General features: G+C 34.1%; 1 protein-coding gene and 1 pseudogene across 3 annotated transcripts in view; both read right to left on the reverse strand.

Moving 5' to 3' along the window:
- AGBL3 (AGBL carboxypeptidase 3) overlaps positions 1-26,418 on the reverse strand; it is a 48,893-nt gene that overhangs the window by 12,987 nt on the left and 9,488 nt on the right. Inside the window, exons 5-13 of one of the 3 annotated variants that reach the window (XM_039860603.1) lie at positions 22,505-22,609; positions 19,536-19,674; positions 17,513-18,292; positions 13,350-13,512; positions 12,058-12,184; positions 11,001-11,101; positions 10,653-10,765; positions 9,861-9,927; positions 3,922-4,008 (exon numbers count right to left, since the gene is read on the reverse strand). In XM_039860603.1, coding sequence (XP_039716537.1) covers positions 3,922-4,008; positions 9,861-9,927; positions 10,653-10,765; positions 11,001-11,101; positions 12,058-12,184; positions 13,350-13,512; positions 17,513-18,292; positions 19,536-19,674; positions 22,505-22,609 — 1,682 coding nt within the window. Of the gene's footprint in view, positions 1-3,921; positions 4,009-9,860; positions 9,928-10,652; positions 10,766-11,000; positions 11,102-12,057; positions 12,185-13,349; positions 13,513-17,512; positions 18,293-19,535; positions 19,675-22,504; positions 22,610-26,418 lie in introns of those variants that run through there. The other 2 variants (XM_039860605.1, XR_005652336.1) reach the window with 2 other exon arrangements.
- Positions 4,682-4,800, reverse strand: LOC120601392 (uncharacterized; annotated as a pseudogene).

A 26,418-nucleotide genomic window follows, 5' to 3' on the forward strand; every position in this document is an offset into this window, starting at 1 on the left:
ATATTATATTTTGGCATAAAAAGAAGTTTAAAAATTTTTTCACTTCATATAGAACTTATTATGACAAGAGACAAACATGTAGTTTATAATCTCACTTACTGAAATGAGAAAAGTTAAGATGTAGAGAGATAAGTGTGTGAAATGGGTGCAAATATATAAAATTTTATGAAAGTGCATAAGCAATTGTAAAATTGTGCTTATACAGAAAAGATGGAAAATATTTTCTTGTGGCTTCTGAAGAAGTCTAGAGTAAGGAAGAGCATACATGACATTGTTTTGTCTTGCAAGGAGTTGCCAATGTGACCCAGACAGACTTTAAAAGACACGAACACTGTAGAATTGTGACTGTGAATCTTGAGTAGTCTACAAATCATTATGTGATCATGAAAACATTGTAAATGCAACCAAACTTTTGTTTCTGCATCTGTAGTATGTAGATATTATAAAGACTTTCCCAAAAGGGGCTGAGAAAGTAAAAAAGAATTGAAAACATTTTTGCCAAGATGTAATGCATAGCAACTCATGATAAAAAGTAGAATATGAAATAGAGTTAAAAGCGAAAATCTCTTTGTAGATAAAATTGGCAGCAAAAAATTGGACATAATCAGTGTAAAATTGGGAAGAAATGTAAAAATCAAAGGATTACTAGAGGGAAAGAGAGAAAAGGAAATATTCTAGAAAAAATTACACAATGTTAAAAATAGCAATATTATATAATCACTTGAATTTGGAGAGACAGGGGTGAAATTAAGCTGAAGAAAATTCACTTATAAGACTTGATTCGATGAACTCTTCATGGTATTTTTAGTCCTGTTCCCTTGACTGAAATGATGTTGTGAACCATAATAAACGATTACATTTATCCCACAGAACACCACCAGGCCAATGTCCTTATGAATGTGACTTACATATTCAATTGCAGTAATCTATAACTGTCTTTGCTGAAAATCTTCAAAATTAATTATTGAAAGTGTCTTGGTAGGAAATGAAGTTAACCAAAACATTTAATAAATAATTTACTACTATTGTTTTAGGATGTATTGATGTCTTACAAGCAAACCATTAAAATAAGAAATAGTTCAAGAGCATGAATTTAAGTTGTCCTCAGGCATTAACCTCAGTTAAGATGACATTGCTTACTCTTTTTGCCAAAGATTATTAGAAAATAAATTTCAGATAAATGACTAAGAACTCCTATTAGTTTATGGAATGTTTAGAATACATGCAACTTTCTGAAATGACCAAATGACGAGATTGTTTTCTATTTGTAAAATCCAACATTAAAAATAAATTATGGTTTCATAATATCCTTTAAAGCTCCCACCAAGAAAGATGAAAAACATGAATATTTAATATAAAAGAATTTATTATATGTTACATGAAATATAGTTTGGGTAGATGAGGAAAACCACTATGTGAGTATGTTTATGAGAACTAAATAAATATGTATCTCATAATATCTACATACAAAAAAAATTAAAAACACCCCCAAACAAATCTACTTTGGTTGTTGGATTCTGTACATAACTTAAGACATCAAGGTCAATGAGAGAGTTTGTTTACCAAATATTTTTTTATAATCTTGGCCCTCCCCCAAGCATACTCATATTGTTTAGATTGCATAATTTACAAACAGAAAATTAGATATCAATATCAAAATACACAATATTATTGTAACAATATGCTTTTAAAAATAAAATTAAAAAATTTATGAGGAATGCTAATGTAGGGGGCACACACAAAGGACTGCATGCACACTGGTAAAATCTGAACAAGCTCTGGATTGTGTCAATGTCAATTTCATGGTGACACAGGATGATAATGCATGCAGTATGCTATCATTGAGGAAAGAGAAGTAAAGGACGCAGGGAACCATCTGTATATTTATTTTTTATAACTACTGTCAATCTATAATTATTTCAAAATAAAAAGTTAAAAAAATGAAATTAAGGGAGGAAGAAAAGAATAATTTTAAAACTTCTTGGGAAACTAGATTCTGTTCATTCAATCCACACTTGGCAGATGACAGTGTATTTGGTGTTCAGTATGTGCTGAGCTTGTTCCTGCCAACTTAGAATCTGATGCGTGATTGATATTGTTAACACAGGAAATATTTATAAAACAACTGCTGATATTTTTTATCTGTTTGAATATTTGCATAGATATCTTTTGATCTTCTGAGTCTGGTATTCAGGTCTTCTCCAACTTCTGGGTTTTCTATAGGTAACAGAAGCTTAAAGATTGATTGATTGGCACCAAAGATGAATTGTTTGGATCCCATCCACTCAGGATATCACTTCCTATGTATGTGGCAGGCCTGTTTCTTAAGCAGACATTTCCTCTGAAGAACCTCTCCTCCTCCTTCTACCCCTTCTGGGGCTTATTATGGTGATTTACTTGGTTGTTTCTTTAATAACTGGCTGGATTACTTTCATGAAGCCCATTATCCTCTGGTAGTGTCAAGCCTCTGATTTTGCTCCTCAGGGTGCAGACTTGGGTGTAGCCATATTCACCCTGGGATGGTGGTGGTTTTGGCAGGACTGTCTTTGAACTGTTTCTTTGTTTTCAATAATGCCTTGGGGGCATAAATTGTTCTAGAGACAAATTTAATCAAGTCTGGGCACTTTGGAAGGGAAAGTTCCTGAGGTCAGTGCCTGAGATTTGTCCTGACCCCACAAGGGCTCCTCCCAGTTGTCTCTTTACCCCATTCTCCTTGGAAACTAGTCCGCCTACAGTTTAGCCTATATTTCCAATGAATCTACCAATCTCCTCTCAATTACCTTTTACCATACTTCCACTGTTTTTGAGAATGCCTTTAGACTTGAATTTCTCCAGGATCTGTTGCAAATTAAGTCACTTCTTTGGGAAGAGATTAGGAACTATCTGTTTTATTTGGTTCTCCCCCAAGGCCAAGATTCTGTTCTGAGCATCTCTGAAGCTGGAGGTGGGGACAAGGGCATTCTCTCAGTTATACTCCACTTTAGGAGCTGAGCTGTAGGTGGAAAGAGGGCAGTAGTCTTACAGCTTCCCTATTTGCTTCTCCCAGTGTAGAACCATCACTTGACAGGCCAAGGCAAGGGCGATTAGGGCCAAAAATATTCTCTGTGCTGTAGCATCCAAGGTAGAACCTCCTTCTCATGAATGGGGTCTGGGTAGAAGAAGAGAGCCCCATTTCTGGGCTGTACTCACATGGAATGTACCTTCAGCAATAGGTAGCTGGAGGCAAGATAAGAAATATGATGCCTTGCTCTTTCCAGGAAGACAGCCCTATGACTGGTATCTGGGGGGAGAGGGGATCCTATAATCCTGGCTGCACTAGTCCAGAGTGTGGGTTGCAGTGTCATTGAGCTGGGATGGGGAAGAGTGTGTGTGTTGGGGGGTATCCCAAGGCACTCACTTTTTTTTTTTAAACTAGGCTGTAGTAGATTTTTATGAATACATGTTTTTTTTTTTTCATTTGCTGTATGACCTTAGGACCATTTCCAGATACTTTAAATGTTCTTTTTTTTTTTAATAATTTTCGCCAACTTTTGCTAGTGAAAGGGTTTGTAGAGCTCCTCACGCTTTCATGGTGGAAGCTGATCTCCCAGCACCATTTATTTTATACTCCTGTATTCCATTTCATTTTTCTTAGTATTAATTTATTTCTTCCTGCTATCCTGGATGCCTCAAATACTTTTCTGAGTAAGGTAAGTAATAAGTGAAATTTAAAGATAACACCTTAATAAGAGCTACCTTTCATCTGTCAAGGTTCATTTGTGTTTTTATAAATAGTAAATAATATGAGCAAAATTTTAATTACTAACTCTTCCTGAGGAAAAAATTGGAGTATAAGACGTGTAAGAGGAAATAACTTGTTATTATTCTCTTGCAATCATTTTTTTTCAAAAGCTGTTAACTACCAGATCAATGAATATTTACCTCTTGCCCTTCTCTGGTATCTTGATGGCTTGCTATGGTAGAATCTCTTTCCTTCTTTGTTTTCAGATGTTTTTTCTTGCTTTTTATCTAGGCAAAAGAATCATATTTAATGAACACATTAAAGTAGTATATATGCAGACATATAAAACTATCTTGAGATTTTTCACTTCTAAGAAGATGAAGTACTTTTCCTATTCTTCTCACTAAGTACAACTAAAAATCTTAGATATTATATACAAAATTAACACAAGAGGCTTTAAAAGGTGGAAAGAAGGCAAACTGGTAAGGGAGCCTCAGGAGCAGAGGAGTTGTTGACTGTGAGTTGTTTCCTCTGTTTTATTTTTGCCTCATATACCCAGTCTTAGAGCTAGGGGAGCCAGCAACCCAGAAACGCTAATGAGTAATGAAATAATGGCTGAAAACTTCCCAAATTTGATGAAAGACATGAATGCAAACATCTAAGAAATTCAATGAACTCCAAGTACGATGAAATTAAAAAATCCATACCAACTCCATATAAACTTTAGTATTATTTGTTCTTGTTCTGTGAACATTGGTATTTTGATAGGGATTGCATTGAATCTGTAGATTACTTTGGGTAGTATGGCCATTTTATTTTATTTTGAAGGATGGATTTATTTATTTATTTATTTATTTATTTATTTATTTATTTATTTATGTTTAGGCGAGGCAACCTTTGGTTGACCTCACAGATTGCAAAGACCTTGTCAGCTTACAATCCCTTATTTTTTATTTTTTATGCCTACAGCACCTGGTCCTCCTGGGTGGTCTCCCATCCAAGTACTAACCAGGCCGGACCCTGCTTAGCTTCCAAGATCAGATGGGATCGGGCTTGTTCAGGGTGGCATGGCCGTAGACAGTATGGCCATTTTAATGATATTAATCAGAGAGAGAAAGACAAATATCATATGGTTTCATTTATATATAGAGTCTGAAAAAACTAAAGAAATAAACAAAACAAAACAAAAATAGACTCATACAAACAGAGATCAAGCTGATGGTTGTCAGCAGGGAGGGGAGCAGAGGGATGAGTGAAAAAGGTGGAAGGGAATATAGTCAATAAAATTTGATGGGTTTGGTCCGTGACTGATAATTACTAGATTTAGTGTGGTGATCACATCGTAAGGTATAAAAATGTTGAATTATTATGTCGTACACTTGAAACTAATATAATATTCTATATCAACTATACTTAAAGAAAAATAAAAAACACATTGGCAATTAAAAAAACCCCCACCAAGATACATTATAATCAAACTTTCAAAGTCAAATACAAAAAGAGAATCTCGAAAGCAGCAAGAAAGAAGCAAATTGTTACATACAAGGGATCCTCAATAAGATCATTAGAGATAATTTCTCATCAGAAATTTTGGAGGCCAGAGAGAATGTGTCAATATATTCAAGGTGCTTAAAGAACCCCCCTCTCCCCACCCAAGCTGAACTGTCCTTCAAAAGTGAGGAAGAAATTAAGACATTCCCAGATAAATAAGAGCCAAGGGAGTCTATGACCTCTGGACATGACCTGCAAGACAGGCTCAAAGGAGCCCTGCAAAGTGAAATGCAAGGACACTAAAGAGCTAACTCGGAAAACCACAGGGCGAAGTAAAGATCTGAATACAGGGAAACACACAGGCAGTTATAAAAGTTAGTATTATTATAAGGATGGTTTCGAACTGTACTTTTTGTTTTCTACATGATTTAAGTGACTAACACATTTAAAGAAAAAAAAAATACAATAATGAGTGTAGGAGCTAGTATTACTGTAACTCTGGTTTGTAACTCAAAATCTTGTTTTCTACATAACTTAAGAGATTAATACATTTAAAGGAGTTATTGGTTTACGTTTTTAGCACATAATGTATAAAGATGTAATTTGGTGATTTAGTGATATAATCTACAAATGAAAGGAGTGGGGGCGCGGCTGTAAAGGAGCAGAGCTTTTGTGTGTAATTGATGATAAACTGGTAAAAATTCAGATTAGAGTGTTATAACTTTACAAAGTTAAACGTAATACCCATAGTGACCATGAAGAAAATACCTATAGAATATACGCAAAAGGGAATAAGAAAGGAATTTAAACATTTCCCTACAAAAAAATCAGCTAAACGCAAAAGAAGACAATAATGCAGATGACGAGGGACAAAAATACTGTAAGACACACAGTAAACAAATAGCACAATGAGATAAGAAAGTCCCTTTTTATCAGTAATTTTTGTCATTGTAAATGGATTAGACTCTCCCATCATCAGATAGATATTGGCAGAATGGATGAAAACACATGATCCAACTATATGCCATGTATAAAAGACTCAACTGAGCTCCAAAGACACAAACAAGCTGAAAGTGAAAGGATGAAGAAAGATATTCCACGTGAATGGCAGGCAACCAAACGAGGGTAGGGGAGCCAGACAAAACACTTAAAATTTAAAAATGTTTCAAGAGACAAAGGTCATTTATATTAATAAAAGATTCAACACAGTGAGAAGATAGAGCAATTATAAATATTTATGTACCTAATGACAGACTGTTAAAATACATGAAGCAAAAATTGACAGAGTTGAAGAGAAAAATAGATAGTTCTACAATAATAGATGGAGACTTCCATATCCCACGCATAATAATGGACAGAACAGACAGATGATATGTAAAGAAATAGAGGACTTGATGTATATGAATAACATAGAAATTGATACCTACAAGTATGATGCTGTCCTAATAAAAATCTCAACTATGTGACAATCATTAGCTTTGTGACTGGATAACAACAGGTGGTATGGAAACTGTTACAAGAAGCTAGAAAAATAGTGGTAGAAGTTATGTAAAGATGATACATTTAGTAAAACTGTCTTCTGTGACAGTGTGAAAGACAGAAAATATACCTAACAGACTGGGTCATTGGACAAAGAGATTTTGAGGTAGAATGCTTAGAGTAGGAGTTGGTTGTTGTTCGCTTCATTTGATAAGGTGATACAAGAAAGAAATCAGCTCAAAAATATTTGAACAGAATAACTGAATTGAGAGGGAAAACAGAGAGCCCCCAATTCTAGAATTTGAAGGTTGGCTTCAGCACAGCCTTAAGGCAAAGGTCAAATCAAAGTTATGGCTTTTATATCTGTGGTAGACAATCTCTAAGATGGCCTCCATCGAGCCCCATCTCCTAACATTCACACCCTTCTGTAATCCTTTCTCCTTGACGGTGGGCTCAGCCCTCACTGGGCTCAAGAAGCTACTCACTTCTAATGGATGTAAATATGGCAAAAGAGATGGAATTCGGGTTCTGAGATTAGGCTGCAACGAGACCGTAGCTTCTATCTGTGTGTCCTCCTCTGCTGCCTTGCTTGCTCACTTTGATGGAAGCCAGTTACATGTTGTGAGTGGCCCTATGGGGGAGCCGCATGGCAAGAACTGAGGGAAACCATCGGCCAACAGCCAGCCAGCAACTGAGGCTCTTAGTCCAATAGCCTATGAAGAACTGAACCTTGTCAATAACCATGTGAATGAACTTGAAAATAGATCCTTCCTTAGTAAAGTTTTCACATGAGACCCTTGCCTGATCGACACCTTGGTTGCAACCTTTTAAGAGACCTTTGATGCAAGCACCCAGCTAAGCTACTCTTGGGTTTCTGACCCACAGAAACCGTGTGATAATAAATGTTTGTTATTTTAAGCTGCTAGTGTTTGAGGTAATTTATTACTCAGCAATAGAAAATGAATTCAATAACTGTATTAGTTCATTTGGCTGCTATAATAAAATACCACAGACTGGGTGGCTTATAAATAACAGAAATTTATTTTTCATAGTTCTAGAGGGTTGAGACTGGGTGCCAATATGGTCAGATGAGAGCTTTTTTTTTTTTGTTAGGTTGCATATTTCTTGTTGCATCCTCACATGGCAGAAGGGGCTAGGGATCTCTCTGGGGCCTTTTTTATATGTCATGAGTCCCATTCAGAGGGCTCTTCCCTCATGACCTAATCACCTCTCCAAGCCCCCACCTTCTAGTACCATCATATTGGGCATTATAATTTCAACACATGAATTTTGGGGGGACAGAAACATTGAAACCATAGCATTCTGCCCCTGGTCCTCTCAAATTCATGTCTTTCATACATGCAAAATACACTCATTTCAACTCAACGACCCCTAGTGTTAACTCAAGCGAGCAACTCTAAACTCCCAAGTCTCAACCTCGACATCATCTAAATCAGATGTGGGCGAGACTCAAAGAATCATTCATCCTAATGCAGAGTTCCTCTCCAGCTGTCAACCTATGAAGCCAAACAAGTTATGTGCTTCCAAAATACAACAGCGGAACAGGCATCGGGCACACATTCCCATTCCAAGAGAGAGAAATAGGAAAGAAGAGTCTCAAGCAAGTTCAAAATGTAGCAAGGCAAATTCAGTGTGATATAATAGTCCTCTCTGGCTTAATGCTCTGCCTTCTGGAAGTACTGGGCTGGCAACATCACCCCTACAGCTTGACTTGAAAAGCAGTGCATGTTCACACTGAATAGCCTTCTGGCACCGTAGTATTAAAATTCAGAGTTAGACAGTTGTCCTTCATGCTGTCCTGTCTCCACCCACTTCAGTTCAAACTGGCAAATTTCCTATGTGTGTGTGTTGGGGGGCGGGGGGAGGGGGGCTGATCACACACATACTAATCTGCTTGTAGAATGGTTGGTCCTCCACACCCGTACTGGTCTCTTCCACGCACAATTTCTCGTTTTTTGTTATATGAACAGGCTAAGAATTTTCCAAATTTTTAGGATCTATTTCCTTTTTGCTTAACAATTCCTTCTTCAATTCATTTGTCTCTTCTAGCATGTTATTATTAGCAGTCAGGAGGAATCATCTCGCTCCCTCAATACTTTGCTTCAAAATCTCCTCAGCGAAACACGTACATTTATAGTTCACGAGTTCTACTTTCCACAAAATATTAGGACAAGAACACAATTTGGCCCAGTTCTTTGCCATTTGATAGCAAGGACTACATTTCTCTACTGTCCAATCACGTTACTCATTTCTGTCTGAGACCCCCATCAGAACCACCCGTAATAGTCGCATTTCTACCAATATTCTGTACATGGTTATTTATGTTTTCTCTAAGAAGATAGAAACTTTCTCTACAATTCTCCTCTTTTCTTTCTGAATTCTCATCAAAATTGTCTTTAAAAGTCCCTTCATAGCAATATCAGCATTTTCGAACGGGCTCTTCAAAACTCTTCCAGCCTCTACCCATTACCCAGTTCCAAAGCCACTTCTAATTTTTAGATATTTGTTACAGCAGGCCCAAGCGAGTGCTGTTTTAGTTTGTCTTAGTCACCTTCACCTCCTAATACTGTTAGGCTGTGGGTTAGGGTTCAGCATATGTATTTGGTGGGGCACAAACAACCAGCACATCACACCACCTACATTCCCTATTCCTACTCTCGCTCTGATTTCCTCCAAAAGCACTTATCATCGTCTAACACATCATGTATTTTACTTGTTATTTTGCATATCCAGCAACTAGAATATAAGCTAGAGAAGGTAAGGACTTTGTCTTATTTTGTTCACTGCTCTATCCCTAGAGCACTTAGCTAGAGCTCAATATATTGTTGTTAAATGAATATCGGACTAGCAGTCAGGCGACATGTCTTATGCTACCATCTCTCATTAACAAGTGGTGTGGCTTTTGAGAAATAATTTAATCTCTCTGGATCTTAATTGTTTTCATCTGTAAAGTAAGAGTGTTAAGAAACTACAAGGTTAGAAAATTCTATGACGTAAAGATATGGTACATAATCAGAAAACCACAATTATTACTATATAATAATTATACAACTATAAACTCTTTTTTTTGTTTTGCCTGATTGTTAGTCAAATAAGAAAAGCACCTACTTATTATAGCCATACTACAGGCAGGAAATTTTAATCATACCTGAGAAGTTAACTTGAGGAGATAAGTCTGAGAGTCATTGGATTCTGAACTGTCAGAGCCTCGGCTACTACAAAAAAAATAATAAAAAATTATTTTAGTTTACAGAATGTTTTGGTGGCATTTTAACATTTCAGTTGTTACTTTTACTTTATTTTCTTATTGGAATGGCAGAAATAGTTCTAATCATAAGAAGAATGTTTACAAAGGTGACATAGATGCTTGGTAGCTCTAGGCAATTTAGGAGGTTAGAAGAATAATGATTGAAATTGATTGGAACACATCAAATACAAACAAATCCATGAGTTCGAAATGATAATCTCTACCTGCAAATAAACTTATTAGTAACCACTAACTCAAAGTCTGAAAATGTATAAATAAAGGGGAAGAATGAAATATTTACTCTGCCTTTCCCATAGGAACTATAATAAAATTAGTACTTTCCTTCTTCCAACAACATTCCCTTAGCATTGAATTTTGCACTTATTATTACTAACTTAGAGTATTTATGTGGCATCTTTATAAATGTGTCAATTCTCTGTAGGTAATGACAGCCTTAAAAACAACTTGAGTATGTCTTTCACATATAGTACATAATAAGTGCTCAATTAATATTACTTAAATAAATGAATAAAGTCTTGATGAGGTCTGGCCAAAGAAACGTGCATGGGAAAAATTTTCCTCCACCTATAGTTAGAATGTTCAACTGACACTAACAATTATATCCTAGTATTATTATAAAGAACACAGTAAAACAGCATACCAAATTATATTAATTCTGCTGTCTTGACTTACCTAGACTCTGGATCCAATGTATTATCTTTGAGAGAAGTATCCGAATCATCAAGGACTTTTTCCAAGTTTATACGTTTCTGCATTTCTTCTAATTCTTTTAGGCACCGATAATACTAGAGAAAGACAATAAATGGGTTAATATAAAGTAACTTTATTTATTATATTCTATTAATTAAATTAATTGAATATTTATATATACCTGGAACAACAGTTATTGAGACATCAATTATCCAAAAAAATCTGAACACTGTTATGATATTAAAAGGAATAAATTGCCACAGGCCCATAGGCAGATTACGTTATCTGATAGACTGGAGTCTGATGTGTTACAAAATGGACTTTGCTTACCTTGGTTCGGTCTGGATCACAATAGTCCAAGAGAGAATCGCAAAAGTGATATCCCATTGACTCCAAGTCTTTTGTGTTAAAATGAGTGCCTCGTTTATTACCTAAAATATCAATAAGTTAATCCACCCTGGAGAATGAGTTAACAATTCTTCCTTAGCAGGTAGGTCTAAGTTGCAAAACAGAGTATAAACAAAACATCTGATATGATTCCATATCCTGGCCTTTGGATTTTCCTCTTTAGGACAGGTCACTGAACAGCTTATGGTTTTCCCTCATTCCCTCTCTGCCACCTGGACCAAAGGTGACTTAACACAGATCAGTCTATGTTATAAAGAAGAAGAAAACTCAATAAGAAAGTTACGGAATACTTGGTTACCAGTTATAAACACCCTAATAATCATATAAAGAAAATGTTTTCATCATATTTAATAATATTATATCAGTTCCAAGGGTGCTTTAAAAACTAGCTAGAAATTTCATGTGTGGATTTCCAACTTTTCTTTGAATTGATTCATTTTGTAACAATGTGATAATTATCTTAATATGAATTCTAAGGGTTGATAGATGTGACTAAAAGATTTAAGTGGAACTACAGAACACACTTTGATTTTTAGTTCAAGGAACCAAGTACTTCCATTAAAATATAAATTGACAAAAAATAAAGGTCTATTTTGCCTTGCAAATTGTAAATCCACTAAAAACATTTCTATCTGATTTTAAGTAAGAACACTGCTTTTTCTTGAAATCAGTAGAGTATCTGTAGGAACCTCTTCTAAAACAAAAACAAGCAATTAAAAGATTAATTCATGAAACAACTCATTAGGTATTCTATCTATATGCTAAAACTTCCTTTTCTTAACTAAGAGAAATGATGAACTAGAGCTATATGTAGTAGGGGTTTGTTTATTCATCCTCTTTATGGAATTGATTAGATATCAGTATGTCTCTAAGTGAGAAGAAAGTGCTCACCATCAAATTAACTACACTATTAATTTTACATTAAAAATGTCTTTGTTTTAAAGTTCTGAGCGCCGTGATTGAGAACCCTTGGTCTTACCCAGAGTAGATCCACAAAAAGTGGCCTCCATGGTAAAGCTGTTCCTGATTCCCATTTTCCACATCACCACCCTTCCTGTTCCTTCTTTGCTCTTCTGAACGTTAAACTTGCAAGCTGAGAATGAAAACTGGAAAGAAGCACATGAATGAAACACATTGTTTTTATGACAATGTCTTTCTTAGAAAGTAGGGTTGAAAATGAAAAAGTAGTTGTAATTAATGCAAAAGCAGTAATTCTCTCTAAAACTTCAGGAACTGCTTTTATTTCCTGACCAATGGAAATAACTCATTTTAAGAATGACATATTTACATTTCTGAAAATTATAGATTTGCATTCTGGCAATAAATTCTATTTTTTTTTGTCTATGACATATGTATTCAAAACCAGCTGGATAATTTTTGATACCAGTGGAATAAGATCTTATACTTCAAAAATGTTATAGGAAGGGGCTTAAGTGTTATAGATTTTCAAAATACAATGAAGATGCTTTATTTTCAATGAAAGATCACCTGAAAGCTGCCTGAAAGATTGTTATAACATCCATATATAGAGTTTTTGTAATTTTATTTTTTAATTAACATAAAATAAAATCGACTTTTTTGTGTTTCCTTTTATGAATTTTAACACATGTATAAATTTGTGTAACCAGTACCACAATCGAGATATAGAACAATTCCATCACTTCCAAAAAACTCTCTTACGCTATATCCCTTTGCAATCACAAGTATTTCATGTATTATGGAGCTACAGTAAATGGTATTGTTTTAAATTTTAGTTTCCAATTGTTCATCACGAGTGTAAAGAAATTCACTTGGTTTTTGTGGGCTGACTTTGTATCCTATGACATTGTTTAACACACTTATTAGTTCTAGGAATTTTTTTTTTTGGATTGCTTTGGATTTTCTATGAAGATAATCATGTCATCTTTATTATTTCTTCTTTTCCAATCTGCCTTTTATCTTTCTTCTTGCCTTATTGCACTTGTTAGAACCACGAGTATAAGTCTGAATTAAAGGGGTAAGAGTAGATATCCTTGCTTTGCTCTTGACCTTAGGAGGGAAACAATCAGTATTTTATCCTAAGTTGGGTGATAAGTTTGGGCATTTTCTTACTCACATTTAAAGTTATTGGTCACTAAATATTCCACACAGTTGCTTTCTTATGGTCGACTATATAAACCAATCAAAATAACTACATAAAAAAACCAGTTTACTGAATAAGATTATGCATTCTGCTGTCTCATGTGGGCAACATTTAATAAAAGAAAAATTAAAACCTTAAAAGGTGCTTACCTTATCTGGACAATTTTTGCTCAACATAAGTGGGAAGATTTGCTGCTGTAAGTATAAAGCTTTACATCTATCACTACCACCACAGCCGTACATGAAGATGTTCTCTTTCCTACTATGACCGTGAAAGTCACAATATAAAATGACCTCTCGTTTTTCCATCAATCTACCAAGAAGAAAAAGAGCAAGTTACTAAAATTTACCTCTGCGTTTTTCTTTTATGGGTTTACAAGTTTAATATCCAAATAAATAGAATTTCTTATAGTAGGCTTTCAATTTATTTCTCTTCTTATCTATACTGTGTATTTTTATAAAACTTTAAATGTCTACAATGATTTCCTACTAACCATATAAAAAATGCAAATGCCTTCCATTTAAGGACAAAATTTACCTTACCCCCAACACTTTCTCTAACAGGATCAAGTTTATTATCCTGGTTTTCTGTGGTATACAGAAAACAGTTTACTCTTATCTTTCTCCATTAGCTCCCACAGAGATTCTTTCTGACTAGAATAACTTTTCTTTCTTCATTTTGTACATGGAAATACTACCCCTCATCCCTCAAGATGGACCTCATATCTTATTTCTTCTCTAAATAGTCAAGCCCACAGATTTTTTTGTGAACTCCTGTAGCACTTATTATTGGTACCATTTATGCGGCACTTGCCTACGTAAGTTTTCATATTTTTGATATTTAATCTTGTTAAAGACAAGGAATGCTTCAAATCATCTAGAACAGTGCCACACACACAAATACCCAAAATATTTGTTAAAAGTTGAGTACTTTATGAATAGGCGCTGAAGTCAATTAATATTTGACCCTTGATTATTTTGGTGAGTAAATATTGAGAAAAATGGTACCAAAGTTCGAATTGAGTTTTTTTTCTGGTAAATTTAAAATAAATCATTTTAGGAAATTATTATATATTCTTTAGAGCTCAGTCCTTAGCTTGGATAATTTAGGCATTCAATAAATATTAAAGCAATAAAAAACAAGCCCTCCAAACTTATTGAAAATAATAGAGAGGCTTTCAAAAGGTAAAAAGCAGTGGTGTTAAGGAGGTAGAACTATGGGCATTTTGGCTTTTTTTTCATATTTCTATACTTCATATAACATTATTGTATTAATCAAAATTTTGTATATTATTTGTTATATATAGGAGAAATATAAAAATGTTAGCGATGGTTTTTATAGTAATGTAAAATGTATTACAGTAGTCCTCTCTTTATCTGCAGGGATATGTTTCAAGACCCCAGTGGATGCCCAAAACCTTGGATAGTTACCTAACTATATCCATCTACATCTAGCAATCTATCTATCTATCTATCTATCTATCTATCTATCTATCTATCATCTATCATCTATCATCATCATCATCTATATACACACACACACTTTATGTCTTCTCTTTGGCATATCTGAATTGCCAGCATCACTACTCTTGAGCTTTGGGGCCACTGTTAAGTAAAACAAAGGTGACTTGAACACAGGCACTGGATACTGTGACAGTCAATCTCATAACTGAGATGGCTCCTAAGTGACTAATAGGAGGGTAGCAGACACAGCATGGATATGCTGGACAAAGGGGTGATTCATGTCTCAGATGGGATGGAGTGAGATTTCATCATGCTACTCAGAATGGCGTGCAATTTAAGACTTATGAATTGTTTATTTCTGGAACTTTTCCATTTAATATTTTCTGATTGCCATTGACCACGGGAAACTGAAACTGCAGAAAGTGAAATGGCAAAGAAGGATTACTGTACTTTTATAATAAAAATATTAAAGCCTAAAATCAAAATTTTCAAAACATAGCTTCTGTTAGAAACAATACTCCTTTAAAATAGTGAAATTTCATACTGGAGTCTGTTATATGTTTTAATTTATTGCCCTTTTCTCATTTGGTGCCTAATAAATTCTAATTGATAACATGAGATTGACATAAAGCTACTAAATAGTCATTATGAGTTTTTAGAAAACTAACTAGATTATAAAGCAAGAATAACATATTAGCTCCTTAAACATGAAATATGCTGTACATTTTTAAACCAGTATTTCTCCAATTTTAATGACCTTTTGGTTTCTTTGGAGTCAAAAGAAACCTCTACTTCTAAGCAACTAATTCCCAAAGAAATGTTATTACTTCTGAAGTGAAATAGGATATTAAGGTCATGCACCTTACATTAATCTAAATCACTTTAGAAACAGTTTGGATATTTTTCTTACCCATAGGAAAGATATTCTAATATTCTATATTACAATCTACTCTCTCTTATTCTCATATTTTTAAATATACTCAACCATAGATATACTCACCTTTCCACACACGTGACTGACTTCTAATTCTACTTACCTGCCTGTGATTAATTGCATTAAGTTCTCTTTCTTGGCAGCCTTTCTAAAATGCACTGAATAGATTCCTGCCTTAACCTTCTTATAAGGCAATCTGAGGATAACTGAGACATTTAAAATATTTTCCATGGAGACAAACCAAGGAGCATTAAGCAGACATTATAGGTACTCTAACAGACATCTCATCAGCTTCATTTTTAGATAAAAAATAATTTTTATTTTGGAATAATTTTAGATTTACACAAAATTTGCAAAAATAGTAGTTTCCATATGCCCCTCACACAGTTTCCCCTAATGTTAGCATATAACATAACCATGGTACATTGTAAAAACTAAGAAATCAACATTGGTACATTGCTATTAACTGAACTCTCAACCTTATTTGAATTTCACCAGCTTTCCCACTAATGTCCTTTCGTGTCCCAGGATCCAATCCAGGATACCACATTGCATCTAGTCAGCTCCCTTTTTATTGTGCGTCATCTCCAGGAAAATAGAGAAGTCACAGGTTATTCTTTTATCATTTAAACACTTCCTGATAACTTTTGGGAATTCTGGAGTCCACGTTTGTGAGGGGTATGAAATCAGAGTTTTCAGTCTCTTTTGTGGGGATTGGTACTTCACTCTCTCTGTGCCTAAGCAGATAAAAGGATTAACATGAAAGTGAAAGCTGAAGCTGAAGTAGGATAGTTGGAGCCATGCCAGGTGCTTTCAAAGCCTGTCTGGCTCCTCTGAGGACCTGGAGGCATCCTTGAGGTCCTCAGCCTTGAAACAGGGCTTTTGTGCCTGTAGCAGATACCCTGGTAACACAGATGGATAAGGATGTATGTACTCTCTGTAACAGCACTTCTTATTGTAGTAATCCTAAATAGTTTACAAAGACTTTTTACATCTATACCTGATTAACAACAACATAAAAAATTTGAGGACACACTGAATACATTTCAAGCTTCCAATGTTCCAGATTTTATTCTGGGTATTTTAGTAATAATAATTGCATTTAATTCTCTCATCTATGAGGCATTATTTATATTTCATAGATGAGAAAGTTGAGGTTTTGATTGTTTTTAAATTGCTCAAGCTCACACAGTTAGCAAATGATGTATCAGGAATTCCAATCTGATATGTTTAACTCCAGCTCCACATTGTTAATCAAAAAAGTTAAGACTTTGGACTTGGAATAGGTGTTCCCTGATTCCAATAAATCTTTATACTCTAGCCCATGCCTATTCTAATTATTACCTGAATCTATTAAAGAATCCACTTAATCAAGTCAACAAATATTTAAATACTATATGCATTTTACTATTCTGAATTCTTTGGAAAATTTAAAGTTTTCAATTTTTCTAGGGGCAAATAAGACTATTATTCATCAAGTTTTTAAATAAATATGTAACCTGATAATCAAAAGAGTCCTTTTATAGCATTATATGATCAACATGGTGCCAGAGGCTCTGTGAGATACAATTAATTTTCACATATAAGAAATTCAGGGATCCCAAAGCAAATATCAGTTCTACCATTAGCTTTAGCAAGACACCAAATAGGGGATATGCGAAATTAACTGTTAGTTTCATAAAGCCGTTAAAATGTTCTAGAGTCGATTTCATTATTTAATAGGTGGCTAGTGAATCAACTGACATAATGCCAGAAAGGTACAGAAGCAGAGTTAGAAAGAATGGGGAAAAGATTAAGGAGCTGTGGTTAAACTATGTTAAGAAAATCTAGAGTAACATGAGTGGAATTGTGGGAACAAAATTCTTATTACCAAGTTTACTAAATAAGCAGAGAGGTAATTTGAGGTTTATTTTACCTATGGATCATGTTCCGGGTATACCAAACAGAAGGAAATGATTCCTTCAGGAGAGATGTATAGTTACGGTTTAAGTCCTGTCCAGATAAGGAACACCGGTAATTTCCTACAATCACACCATCTGGATTCAGCATGGGTACTACTTTGAAGATGAAAGTGTCCCGAAGCAACTGCGCATCACTTGAGTCTCCTAAGATAAAATCTAGGAAGCCTTTCATGATCCAAGAGCTGTTGGTTTCTCCTGGATGTACCCTTGCAGTCAAAATCACGGCCTTTTGCTTTCTTGAGTCAGCGTTCTTCAAGGGGGTAGCGATCGTTAAAACGTACACCATATTCCTAGCAATTGTGTGGCACAAGACACGGATTTTACAAAACTTTGACCGCACTGGGTCATTATTGATGCTAGAAAGGTATTCTTGTAGGTTGGTGTAGGTGTATGGATAGCAGTGAGCAAAGTAGCAGGTATCGTTGTTGTGTGGAAATTGAAATGTCCATGTGAGAGAGAAATAATGACGCCCATCTTGCCCGGGGTTGTTCCTATAATACTTGATTTGGTCTCCTATTCTCTGCCAGCCAACATTATGAGACTTAGCCTCTTTTTCAGAATAAAACAGTGGGCGCATACCCCGATTGTACAGACTAGCAGGCTTGATGAAATTGGTAATAGTGAACCTGTAGACTGTTCCTGCTTGGGTATTAGTGACTTGGAAATAGTACCACTGGGTGTGTTTGTTTGTGAAGAGGTCAGGACGCAGAGTCAACTGGTATTCATATTCTGCCCTAATACACAAAAAGGAAGAGGGAAAAAAGCACATAAAAATGTAAAAATGACATTCAAGTTTAAATAAATAAGGAAAATTATTTTATTTTTACCTACTCACAGAAAGCTTTTTTTGAGGGGGAAGCAAACAATGTTTATTTAGGAAGTATCCTAAATAGCAAGTAATTGCAAAAGATTAAAGTTTTCTCTTTTATTTGATGTGAAACTGCTTCTAGGCAAATTCTAAAGCCTTTTTATTACTTTGCAATTCAAGAGAGCACATAAAAATGGGTGTTTGATATAAAATCATATTTTCAATATACTTATGTTTCTTATAAATGATTAAAGAAGAGTTCTTGAAATTGAATTAAAGTCCAATATTTCTCTTTTCAGACATATGTTTCTACTACCTATTAGATTCTAATTCTAGGGATTTGAAATAACTATCACTGAGAATGTTTTAAAATATTTATAAATTAATATGACAATAGATTACAAAATTTTAAACACTTTGAGGACTGTGTTTGATAACTATTTGTATCCCCCATATTTAGTCACTGAGAATACTTAATTAGAAGCAAAAAAAATTTTACTGGTATATTACACACATAATACATATATATATATATATATATTTTTTTTTAACCTAGTTACTTATAAATTTTTTCTTTACCAAGTGACTTTCTATTATATCAGCACTATGCACTCCGTGTGTGTGTGTGTGTGTGTGTGTATAGTTATAAACAGTGACCTAGGAATATGTGAAATGAATGTTGAGAAATCTTGATAGCTGTTGAATCTAGGTGATGGGTATACGGTATTTAACAGAGAACTACATTATTTTCTGTACTTAAATATTTTCATAATAGAATTTTTTAAAAGAGTGCCCTTGGATAACATGCATGTTCCTAATGCATGTTATGGAACTCCCATCCCAAGAGCTATTCCATTAAAAAGTTTGAGAAGCACTGTATGTGTGTTCGCACGCACGTGTGTGTGTGTGTGTGTGTGTGTAACACTTCATATTGGAATACTGGAAATGTACAGTACAAAAACCTCCTTAACTTTAACTCAGAGTTTTCAAAATTATTTGAATCCAGAACTTGAACCTTTCATATCTATCCCCACTATAATCTCTAATTAGCATCTGTACTCCAAAGAATTACAGTTCATTGATGGAGACTAAAACTTTAAAGTACTTAATATAGAAAATAATAAATACTTGGTGTTCTAGCTCCTCAAATAAATATAATTAAAACCTACACTTTGACTACCTTCTGTAGATTACCACTCTCAAACCTTGCTTCAAACATCAAAGTATTGTCACAATTATCCACAGGCTGCTTCAGAGGTGTTCGGTTGCCCCCAACTCGGGAATAAACAAAACAGGGCTCTTTGTAAGCTGATGAGAGAAGAAGTCCATACATATATCAAGCCATGTCTGAACTACAGGCTATTCTGCATAGAGTTTGGAGTTACAATACAAGTGAGTGTCACTAAGAATTTTAATTTTTAAAGTAATTTGATACTAATATATAGATTTATGTTCAAGTAAGAAAATCTAAAAGTATTTAGACTAAAAAAGCAATGCTTAAAATAAATTCATGTATTTCTCACATTAAAAATTCTCATTCTGTTTCTGGTTATTATGAAGTAATTGATTCTGAACTTGCCCTTTCACTGTAAATGAATATAGAACTGGAAAAATATGAGCTCTTTTCATGTATTTGGACAACACATAGACCAGAACTATAGTAGGTTCTTGAAAGAAAATAAATACATGAAGTAAGCCCATGTTTAACTCTGGCTTTCTTCCTGGAATACATTCTGACTACGTCTTAGAAAGGTGGCACTTAAGAATAGCATAACAGTCTTGCTGGGCTGAAGAGGCAAGATTGTTGCTTGAGGCTGCTGAACTTTGTGAGGCAGGGCACCAGAGAGAAGAAAGCTACATTGAAGGAGGGTCCTCAACAGTATACATGGTGTTTCCCCAGCCCTTAGCTGAGGGCTTGGCTTTAGAAGCACAGGATAAGACTTAGCAAGACAGGAAAGAGTGCTACTCTGGGGATGAGACAATAGAGGACATGCAGTTCTAGGATATACTGGAATTCCAACATATCCAGAGTGGAAAGATTTCACTGAGCACCTCAGATATCTAATCATGACTCCCGAAAGGCTGCACATTAGGCATAAGAAACACATCTAAGAATGAGGGCATGACCTAGGACTAAGAACAAAATGAAAGGAGACCTGCCCCTATTAAAAAAAAAAAATAAAACCAAGTCTGAAAGGAGCAAAATAATCTGCCAGCAATTTAACTTCCTACCAAAACAAAATTCAAAATAATTTTTAAAAAGAATATGATGCAGTCTCCTACAACATATCTTTCACAATGTCCTGCATATACTAAAAAATTACGAAACGTGCAGAGAAGCAGGAAAATACATTCACAGTGAAAACACACACACACACACACACACACACACACTCAACAGATCCCAAGATAACTCAGATGCTGGAATATATAGAGACTTTAAATATATGTTAAAAGACTTAAAGGAAAAGATAGAGATAACAAATATCAATTAACCTCAAAAAAGAAATGGAAACTATAAAAAAGATCTGAATGGAAATTCTAGAAATAAGAAGTAAAATAACTGCAAAGATTTACTTGGTGGGCTTGAGAGAAACTGAAGATTGTGAAGAAAGACAGTGAAATTAAAAACATATAAAAAACTCAAGAACAGAGAAGGACAAAAAATAACAAAGACTTAGGGATATGTGAGACATAGCTAGAAATCTAACATATGTATAATTGAAATCCAAGGGACAGATGAGAAAAAATAGTATGGAAAAAATATGTGAAGAAATAATGATTGACAATTTCTCAAATTGAGGGAAAAACACCTCATTAACCTATGGATCCAAGAAGTTCAGCAAACTCTAAGCAGGATAAATATAAACATAACCAAATCTAGGCAGGTCATAGTCAAATTGCTGAAAACAGCCAAAGAGAAAAAGATACATCATAGAATATAAATTATGGCTGACCTTTTATTAAAGACAACAGATATAACAAGACATTGGAACAATATCTTTAAAGAAACAAATCTTTGAAAGAAAAAATATCAACCAGAATTTTATATATCCAGTTGTTTGGGGGCTTCCCTCTCTTACAGCTACAGGTCTGTAAAGCATTGTCATTTTACCCTTTCAGGCCTAAGATATATAATAGTTCTGCTCTGTTGACAGTCTTATGTTGTTTCACCATCCCTTAACTCGGTCCCCTCTTTTGTAACTTTTAATAAACTTTTAAAATTTACTCTAAGTGTACCTTCCAATTCCTGACAAGACCCTGACTGACTCAACTCAGTTATTTTAGTTTTTCATCAGATCTCATTCAAGCTATGTGTGGAAGTTCTAAGGCAAGTCATGTAAATATGTGAAAGCTTAGCCATGTAAATATTTGAAATCAAATTAGGAAAATCAGGTGCTTCTCTCATTCCAGTTGTTTAAAAATATTTGAGTATATGATTTCTAGAATTGCTTACTGTATAGGAAACAATCCCTGTGATTATGTTCCATATGTTCCATGGAAGCTATTTTAATATATACTGTAAGATACAGAACCCATATTTCCTCATGTGGTGCTTCAGGAGCAGCACAGTTTAGGATACAGGCTGCAGTGTCTATGTTTGATTATTAGAACACTCTATTATAAAGCAAATATGAGATTTTGCATTACTAGAGCTCTCAAACTGAAAATATTGATCTTGAGTGTTAAGAACACTCTTCTGAGATATAATCTTAGGTGTTATTTACAATGTGGGCTATTTTCCTCTTTTAAAGATGAAAATCTCAAGAAATGCATCAACTTGGAATGAAATTAAAACATGACCTATGGGAGAGGGAAGGACAATTGCAGAGCATTCCACTGGTTTATCTTTGAAAATTGACGTGAAGCATAATTCCTTGTAAACATAAGTCTCCATTCAAATGGCCAAAATAATGTTTTATTTTAAAGTAACTTTACATAAAGTATAGTACACCTTAAAGAATATAACTAGCAGTAAATCAACATTTGGATCAATATATAATGACACATCTTTATGGGGACAGGGATTTACTGATAATCTGCCATTTCTATTATAAATAGCAAAACAAATATAACTAAGACATTAACCCAGGTATCAAATTATATTTTATAGCAACATGTTTCATTATGTACCTACCATCTTCAGCTAGATAAACCACAGTATCTTCCTTGGAGTTTGGATAAAGGGGTTCTATCTCCAGGCCTGTTGGGATGTACACTGGCTCAGAATAAGGAGTCCAATCTGTAAAGAAAGAGAAAACATTACTTGAATACGACAAAAATAAAACAGGAAAATTTTATTGTATATTTTCAAATTGTTCATTGGTAGATCTAGGCCAAAGTTTAGTATTTTATGTGGGGCCAGATTTTACCAAGGGTTCACTGGAAGTAATAATAAATATTGTCACACTGTAACAAAACCCATAACATTTCATTCACACCTTGTTCTACTATTATAGTGAGTAGTTCTTGATTATTTTGTGTCATTATAGATTTTATACTAAAGTTTCTATTTCTCCTGGATGCTTGATGCCCTTCTGACCCACCTCTGGGAATCTTGCTCCATTTTTTATTATCCCTGCATTTTCAGCCTCTTGCCTGATAATGGTTGTCACCTAAGCTTATAAACATGTTTCTTCTGTCTCCTCAAAGGCTATCCTTGGACCCTTCTTTAGCTATACCAGCTTTCCTTTTTTTCATTATTTTTAGGACCAAATTTCTTAAGCTTATCTGAACCATGCTCAAATACATATCTATATTTGACCAAATTTTTGACCATGATCTATTTGATTTACCCTAGTTGTTCCCATTTTTTAGTGGAACAATAGTTTGGCGATGACTCATTATCCTATTTCTCTTTTATTATTGGCTTATGTGTGTAAGACTGTGCTGGCTCTGGTAATAAATATATTCCAATAGAGAGAGCCGGCCTCTATGATCCCAAATATAGTCACTGGAACAGTAAGAAAAAAAAGAATTTAGTGGTGATAAACAGATATAATTGGACATTTTGAGGATTATGTGTACTACTGCTTTAGCAACAAAGTGTATTTGACATAATAGGAATCAAGTCTAGCTTTAGAAAAAGCATAAACTAGAACACTGATGTCAGTATGTATCACTGCACATTTTCGGGTAGCTGAACAACTCACAACCAAATAAATTGATAATAAACAATAGAGGAATTTATAACTAAAAAGTAAGCCTCTCATCAGTTGAAACCCTTAGTCAACTCAAACCAAAATGAATCGTGAATTGATAACAGCATTGATTCTGAAAATTTGGGGAATTTCAGCTATTTGCTGAATTTTGTGTATGCTTACTGTCACAAAGTGAATGACAGCCAGACATTTGGGTTAAAGAATTAGAGATTTCAAAAATCTGTTTATGCTCTTATTTAACTATTTATTAATAAACAGTCCTTATAATAAAAAATATGAAACTCTACCATTAGAACGGGAGAAAGAACCTGTACAATAGGGTCCAGTTTGCAGCTTATCAAAAAGTACCTTCCTTAGGTCAAATGGTAACTCTATGTTTAACTTTATGAAAAAATGTCAAACTTTCCCAAAGTAGCTGCATGATCTTATATTCCCACCATCAGAATATGAGGATTCTAATTTCTCAATATTCTCATCAGTACTTCTTATCTGATTTTGATTCTAGTCATCCTAGAGGGTGTAAAGTGGTTATCTCATTGTGGCATTAATTTGCATTTCTCATGAATATCTTTTCATGTGTTTATCTTCTTTGGAGAAATGTCTATTCAGATCATTCACACATTTTTAATTGAATTGTCTTTTTACTGTGAGTTGTAAGAGCTCTATATGTCCTTTATCAGATAGTTTGCAAATATTTTCTCCTATTCTGTGAATTGTATTTTCACTTTCTTGATAGTTTTCTTTGAAGCACAAAAGTTTTAATTTTGATGAAGTATAATTCACTCATATTTTGTTGTTGCTGTTGCTTGCATTTTTGGTGTTATAGCCAAGAATCCGTTGCCAAATCTAAAGTCATGAAGATTTACGTCTTTGTTTTCATCTAAGAGCTTTATAGTTTGGCTCTGACATTTGGGTTTTGACCCATTTTAAGTTAATTTTTTTATATGGTGTGAGGTAAGGGTCAAACTTCATCTACAATGCATGCAGCTATCTACCCAGTTGTCCCAGTACCATTTGTTGAAAAGACTATTTTTTTCCCTATTGAATAGACTTGCCACCCTTGTTGAAAATCAGTTGATCACAAACACATGGTTTATTTCTGAACTTTCAATTTGATTCATTGATCTATATGCCTATCTTCATGGTAGTACAACATTGTCTTGGTTATTGTTAGTTTGTAGTTCTGAAATTGAGAATTGAGTCTCAAATTTGTTTTTTGTCAAGATATATATATATATATATAATTTGCTATTTTAGGTTCTTTGAGTTTCCATATAATTTTAGGATCAGTTTGAATTTCTACAAAGCAGGTAGTTAGTATTCTGATGGAAATTGTACTGAATTGGTAGATTCTTTTGGGGAGGACTGCCATTTTAATCCTAACTCTTCTGATCCATGAACATGGGAGTCTTTTCATTTATTTAGATCTTCTTTATTTTTTTCTTTTAACAATGTTTTATAGTTTTCAGAGTATAAGTTTTATATTTCTTTTCTTAAATTTATCCTTATATTCTTTTGAAACTATTTAAATGAAATTGTTTCCTTAAGTTCATTTTAGTATTGTTCATTATGAGTATAGAAATATAATTGATTTTTAAAATATTAATCTTATACCTTTCAACCTTGCCAAACTCATTTATTAGTTCTAATAATTGCTTTTTTTTAGTGGATTGCTTAGGGTTTTCTATTACTAATTCAATATCTTTACTTATTATATGTCTATTTAGATTTTTCTATATCCTCTTGAGTAAGTTTTAGTAGTTTTATCTTTCTAGGCATTTGTCCATCTCATATAAGTTATCTAATTCATTGGCATTCCTTATTAGTCTATATCTGGTTCTCATTTAATTTGGTAATTACATCCTTTTATTTTTTAGACACAGACTTCTCAGGACAGTTACATACATCCTCCAAGTTTAGAATACTCAAGGCTTTAAAACTGTTCTCAGTTATAATAGTGAGTTTGTTCTAGACTTGAGTTATCTGCGATAAAGCTTTACATAACTTCTTTTTAACAAGGGTATCCAAAATGTAGGTACTTCTTCAAAAGGCTTCAGAGCACATACAAAAGTGCAGTAGTGCTAAGGGATCACTTAATTTTGCTTTAAGGCAGACTATGTGACTTTATTAAGCAATTGCCAGGATAAGCCATTTCCATATGCAGCATCACATATCAGTTCAAGTTAGATCGCTCTTACATAAACAAAAGAACATTTAGAAGGCCATGCAAAATTACAGTTGTTGCATACCCTGCCAGTTGCCCTCTCAATGTTCACTTTTTTTTGTTTGTTTTTACCTCTGAAAACTTGACTTTATCAGAATTGTAATGAGTTCCACTAAAACTCTCAATTTTCCAGGCTTCTCTGTGGCTAGGAGTAGCCACATGATATAAAACTGGCCAATAAGATGTAAAAAATACTGGTGAAATTTTTGAGAAAGCTGCTTTCCTCATAAAAAGGGACAGAATCATCTGGCATGAACATTTTACCCTTTGCCTGTCTTCATCCTTTTGTATTTTCTTCCTCTTAACAATATCTCTCATAAAGCAAAATTTTTAATTTTCATAAAATCCAATTTATCGATTTTTCATTTTATTAATCATGTTTTTGGTGTTGATTCTAAGAACTCTGTGCTTTGCTCTAGATTGTGAAGATTTTTTTTCTATTTTAAAGTTTTATAATTTTATGTCTTACAATTAAGTCTGTGACCAGTTTGAATTAATTTTTTGTATAAAGCACTAGACTTAGATTGAAGTCTTTTCTTTTTTTTTGACCTATTAGTGTCCAAAACTTGAAGAAAATGTTAACTTTCCTCCATTGAATTGCTTTTTCACCTTTGTCAAAAATCAGTTGGGCATGTCTATGTGGCTCTATGTCTGGATTCTCTATTT

The sequence above is a fragment of the Pteropus medius genome, unplaced genomic scaffold, assembly GCF_902729225.1.
Source record: "Pteropus medius unplaced genomic scaffold, Ma_sr-lr_union100, whole genome shotgun sequence".
NCBI lineage: Eukaryota > Metazoa > Chordata > Mammalia > Chiroptera > Pteropodidae > Pteropus > Pteropus medius.